Source organism: Urocitellus parryii, chromosome 5 (genome assembly GCF_045843805.1).
Source record: "Urocitellus parryii isolate mUroPar1 chromosome 5, mUroPar1.hap1, whole genome shotgun sequence".
Lineage (NCBI taxonomy): Eukaryota > Metazoa > Chordata > Mammalia > Rodentia > Sciuridae > Urocitellus > Urocitellus parryii.
The window spans coordinates 83769646-83775673 of NC_135535.1; the positions used below are offsets into that span (position 1 = coordinate 83769646).

Genomic DNA, 6028 nt, shown 5'->3' on the forward strand with positions numbered 1-6028 from the left:
ATACATATATTAAAACACACACAATACATATTTTTTTAATGGTAGAAGGATGGCTAGCATACAAAAGTAGGCTTTAAGGTGGCAAAATGCAGCAATGTCCATCTAAGCAACATCAAAACCAGTATAGTGTATGTCCTAGAAGCAGGTAATATTCCTACAAAAACTACCGCCTAGATGATTGCAATTTGGTGCCACTTAACTTCCAGCTAATGTGCTTTTGTTCTGACTCCAAGCTCATCAACTGACCTTATAATTTGGATTCCTCCATAGAGATACCTACAGGGTAATACTGACCGGTTGGATGAATGCATACACCCAAGCTATATGACTGACAAGGGCATCATAAAAAATAGTTCTATATTCTGTTTCCTGGGAGTATGAGTGAGTATACCTCTTAAAGATGACCCATTTTATGGGTACAGAGCAAAAAAGGTCAAAGATGAACAACCCCTACTGGGACTGTGGCAATCACCCAATAAACATGACTTTGTGAAGCCTTCTCTAACAGAACCCTTCTGCATTGTAATGAGCATCTGCCTCTCTTTAGAATTTCAGAAATCATTAAAATAGTGTATAGTAGAGTATATAAATTGTTTTACCTTTCTTCTCAGCTGCCTTTCACTTTTGGATGTTCTTTCTATTGTACCTAAAAGATAACATAATAGGGATAGAAGATTTTATGAGTTGTTCAACAGTCATCATTATCCCTTTTTGCTAACACAATTTTAGATATTTAGTGCCGGACATGATGGTACATGCCTGTAATCCCAGAAGCTCGGGAGGATAAGGCAGGAGGATCAAGAATTCAAAACCAGCCTCAGCAATTTAGCAAGGCCTAAGCAACTCAGTGAGACCCTGCCTCTAAATAAAATACAAAATAGGGCTGGGTATGTGGTTCAGTAGTTGAGTGCCCCTGAGTTCAATCCCTGAGTTCAAGACACCCCCCCCCTCAAAAAAAAAAAAACAAAACAATACTTAGTAACATAAGCATGAAATGACAATCTGTTTTAAGTTCAGATTAAAATCATCTTAACAAAAACAAATAGTCTTTAAAAGTTCACAGTTACATAAAGTTTATTTTGATTGCTGATACAGTGAACTCATCATCTAGAGAAATATTTTTCAGTAAATTTTAAGGTTCACAGTAAAATAAACTTACTTTCCCAAGTTAAAATACCTAGTTAGAAATAAATATTCTGAATATTTAAAGATAATTTTTTTAAGAGAGAGAGAGAGAAAGAGAGAGAGAATTTTTTAATATTTATTTTTTAGTTTTCGGCGGACACAACATCTTTGTTTGTATGTGGTGCTGAAGATCGAACCCGGGCTGCACGCATGCCAGGCGAGCGCACTACCGCTTGAGCCACATCCCTAGCCCGATAATTGGTTTTAAATGTCCTAATTATAAGTATAAAAATAAGTATTCCGAATATTTAAAGATGATTGGTTTGAAATGTCCTAATTATAAATATACTTGCTCATATTTGGAATCACTCTATTCTATCAAAATGTCAGCCCTTCAGTTTTTTCTTCTCTATTATATATTAGAAAAGCCAGTGATACAATAATTAACACCAATAACAAAACTGGCTATTCCTACCAATCACATGATTATAGAAGAATGTGGATTACTTCAAACATCTAAATGAATGTTTTGCTATCCTAGAACAGCTATATTTATTGAGCATTTTCACATGAAGACACTGTACTAAATGATTTTCATTATTTCATTTAATCTTACTCATTACAACAAACACAAGTACTATTATTATCCTTCTTAAAGGTCTATTATATTCAAGAAAACTAAAAAGCAAGAAGTTAAGGTGACAAAAGTATGACTCTTCATAATTTGATCACTTTCCCTTACAAGGTTCTGCAGCTACAATGAACTTCAAGTACCAGACCCTTTAGTATTTCTCTCAACTTTCTGTTCTTTACTTATAATGTGCCTCCCATCTTCCTAGCTCCTGCCCCATCCCTATTCACTCCATTTCTTCATCTGACATATTTCATTTCATCCCACAATACTTTACCATTCACTCATTGATAAATTTAAGTGCTGTTGTGTACCAGAAACTAGGAAGTCAGCAAAGAACAAAAGAGACAGTCCTTCCTTTCACAGAATGTAGAATCTGTCAAATAAAGCAGAATTTTAGCAAGTGATTTCAATAAACAGTGTACTATTATGGATACATACAGCAAGGAACTGAATCTAGTCAACTAATTGTTTGTTTGTGTGTGTGTGTGTGTGTGTGTGTGTGTGTATTAGTTACCAGGTATGGAACATAGAGTCTCATGCATGTAGACAAGCACTCTACCATTGAGCTGTCCCCAGCTCTGTTTTAAATTTGGAGGCAGGTTCTCACTAAATTGCGCAGGCTAGCTTCACACTTTTGAGATTTTCCTGTCTCAGTCTCTCAAGTACCCAGGATCACAGGCATGTGCCACTAAGGCCAGCATTTTTGTTAATTTGAGGTACCAACTTGACTGAATTAAGAGATAACTTGATGGCTGGTAAAGCATTATTTCTGGGTGTGTCTGTGAGGGTATTTCCAGTGGAGATTAGTGTGTGAGTCAGTAGATTGAGTGGATAAGTTCCATTCTTAATCCCCCCCATGAGGGGAAGGATAAAATTGACAGGCAGAGGAAAGGTGAATTTGTTTAACTCTGCTGGAGCTAGAATACTTTTCTTCTCAGACTTGGACTGAGCCACTCTACTGACATCCCTGTGTTGCCAGCTTGTAGATGTCTGTTATAGGACTTCTCAGCCTCCTTGAATCTGAGCCAATTCCCTTAATAAATCCCTTCATCTACTTATCCACCTTTCCATTCATCCTACCAGTTCTGTCTCTCCTGGGAACAGTAACTAATATGGTTGTGGGAAACCTCCCAGAGGAAGTAAACTTTAAGCCAAAACTTGAATGATGAGTAGTATGTAGCCCAAGCACCCAACAGGTAAGAAAAAGTATTTAGAAAAAAATTTGGAAAATCAATGTAGGTAAACAAATTCAAATTCAATATGGCTGAAAATGTAAGAGAACAGTGAGAGAACTGAAGAGCAAAAAAGAGGCTAAAGATATTTAATGGATGTCTCAATTATAATAAATGCTTGGCAGAGTTCTTCATTTATTTCTTCCAGTCTTCCCAATCCATTTAAATGGTACTGCAATATTCATCCAATTGCTCAGGACAAAAATCTTAACAAGCTTCCTTGAGACCTCTCCTCAAGGACCACAACAAATCAATAAATCCTATCAGCCCAAACTTCAAAATCCTAAATCCAACTACACCACTTTTTTCCTATAACCTCAAGACACCATCAAGACATTCAGACTACTGCAACAGTAGTCTCTGGCTTCCACTATTACCCTCCAAAATTAATTCTCCATTTTTATCCATTCAGCAGCCAGGGCCTTTTAAAAGTGCAAATCACATCACTTCCCTGTTCAAAGCCAGCAGCTATCCAACGTGATCCCCAGCTTTTAATAAAATTCAAGCCAAATACCAAAACCAAATGCTTCCAAACCATTTATAAGAGCAGTCCATTACCTCTGACATCTTGTCCTACCACTCTCCCATTTGCTCACTAGTTCTAGGTGAAAGTTGGCCTTCTTTCTGTCCTTGATTACATCGCTAAGCTTATTCTTACTTGTGGGCCTTTCACTTGTAGTTTCCTAGGCTGACAATGGTCTTATCCCAAATACTGTATATCTCTAGGCTCTGTTTAAGATTTACTTCCTCAGAAGTCTTTCCTGACTATCTCATCCTACCCTATAGCCACTACTCCACCAATACACCATTCTCAATATTCTGCTTTATTTTTCTTCCTAACAGTAAACACTTGACCAATACACCATTCTCAATATTCTGCTTTATTTTTCTTCCTAACAGTATCCACTTAAAACAGTAAATTAATTAATTTTTAATTAATTTTTAAATTTATATGACAGTGGAATGCATTGCAATTCTTATTACACATATAGAGCACAATTTTTCAAATCTATGGCTGTATACAAAGTATATTCACACAATTCATAGCTTCATAAATGTACTTTGGATAATAATGTCCATCACATTCCACCATCATTTCAAACCCCATGCGCCCTCCCTTCCCCTCGGCCCTATATAGAGTTCCTCTATTCCTCCGGGGCTCCCCCTCCCTACCCCACTATAAATCAGCCTCCTTATATCAGAGAAAACATTCAGCATTTGGTTTTTGGAGATTGGCTAACTTCACTTAGCATTATATTCTCCAATGGCATCCATTTACCTGCAAATGCCATCATTTTATTCTCTTTTATTGCTGAGTACTATTCCATTGTTATATATGCCACATTTTTTCTTTATCCATTCATCTATAATACTTGAATTTTATATAGCTGGTTTACTTTTTTTTTTTTTTTTTTTACTCAGACTTTCCCAACAGGATGTAAACTTCACTAGCTCAGGGACTTTGCTGTATCCCCAATATCTAGGGCACTATCTAGCATACAGTAGAAGTTAAGTATTCAGAGAATAAAAAATTTAAAATAAACAGTGTTAGGGCTATGAGGAGCCACTATTGATGCATTAAGGAATTTACAATTTATTTTAAAGACACGAAAAGCCCTTGGAAGTCAGATGGGATGGCTTGACACTGTGCTCTGATAAGTATGAGAAATACACTACACAGTATTTCTCTGTCAACAAATTTGTCTTTTCCACTATCTTTCTCTGTCAAGAACGCTATCAAGCATCCCTATAATCTCTGTTGGAATGAAGGTCATCCCATTTGGTGACCTGGGATTCCCAGCTGTACTTTCTTCTGGCACAGCAGTATACCTTTTAAATATTAGGGAAACTCCAAGGTTCAATCACTGCCGACAAACCTTATCATTGAGCACTAGTAACAAGAGGGAGACCCGGGCCGTGGCCCCGGGGGGTGGGAACACCAGAAAATGCCGGTCACCGCGAAAGAGAGCAAACTTTCTGGGCTAGTGTCCAGAACACGCAGAAGCGGGCAGCCAGGAAACCCGGGGGCAGAGGACAGACCCACACCTGCGGCCTTCCTAGTGGCCCCGCCGGGAAGAGGCCGGCAGAGGAAAATCGGCCTCTGCCCGGGACTCTACGGCCTGGTCGGGCCGGTATTCCGCCCTTTCACCTCCCCCCAAACCTAGAGGCAACTCGGCAGACACTCACGCAGGCCAGGTCTCCGAGCGTGAGTGGCCGGGGACACGACGGTGGAGAGGGCACGCAGAGTCCTAACCCCCGGCTGAAGGCCGAGCCACAGGCGGACCACGGGGGCCGCCATGCTGCGAGAACGGAAAGCGGGAGGAGGAAAAAAGTCTTCCTCGCCCCCAACGGGCGGATCTGGGCTACGGAACGCCTTCCCGCCAGCCTGGCCCCGCCCCCGGGAAGGGGATGCCGGCTCCAGCGCCTGCACACTCAAAGACCCAGTCTGAAGTGCAGGGAGATGTCCCCAAATAGAAAAAAGTAATAAAAAGAGATAAACGATTTTTAAAAATCAAGTCAGTTAGTTCAAAAACAATTGCGAATAAGGCCCATAAAGGATTGGGGAATTGTGACTCACACGGGGCAGATGTATTCTGGATGGGATTCTCAAAATAGGAGTCAGTCCTTCTACTCCAGGGCCCCAATTTGCAATGGCTGCTTGCAACACTTTTATTAAAGTCTTCAAGTAGTGCAAGTGATTTGCGATAAGGGGAGGGTGATGTTATCCTCCTGCAGTTAAAAGTATAGCTTCCTGTGTGTATAGCCTATAACTCTTAATGATTTGGTTAATTTGTCAGATAGCATTAGAATTACAAAGTAAGAACTCACTTGAACCTAGAACATAGCGTACTTTTTTTTTTTAATATTTGGGGTTTTTTTTTTGTTGTTGTTGTAGTTGTACACAATACCTTTATTTATTTATTTATTTGTTTTTCTAATGTGGTGCTGAGGATTGAACCCAGGGCCTTGTGTGTGCTAGGTGAGTGCTCTACCACTGAGCCACAACCCCAGCCATAGTGTACTTTTAATGACCTAA

General features: G+C 39.5%; 1 protein-coding gene across 3 annotated transcripts in view; it reads right to left on the reverse strand.

The window, feature by feature from the left end:
- Positions 1–5324, reverse strand: part of Mrps35 (mitochondrial ribosomal protein S35) — a 67561-nt gene extending 62237 nt beyond the window's left edge. For all 3 annotated transcript variants that reach the window (XR_013343672.1, XM_077799300.1, XM_026410693.2), the window contains exons 1-2: positions 5179–5324; positions 600–646 (exon numbers count right to left, since the gene is read on the reverse strand). Coding sequence is in view for 2 of the 3 variants with exons in the window: in XM_077799300.1 (XP_077655426.1) it covers positions 600–646; positions 5179–5290 (159 nt within the window). In the remaining variant the exon portion in view is untranslated. The remainder of the gene's footprint in view (positions 1–599; positions 647–5178) is intronic.
- Between the last annotated feature and the right edge of the window lie 704 nt (positions 5325–6028).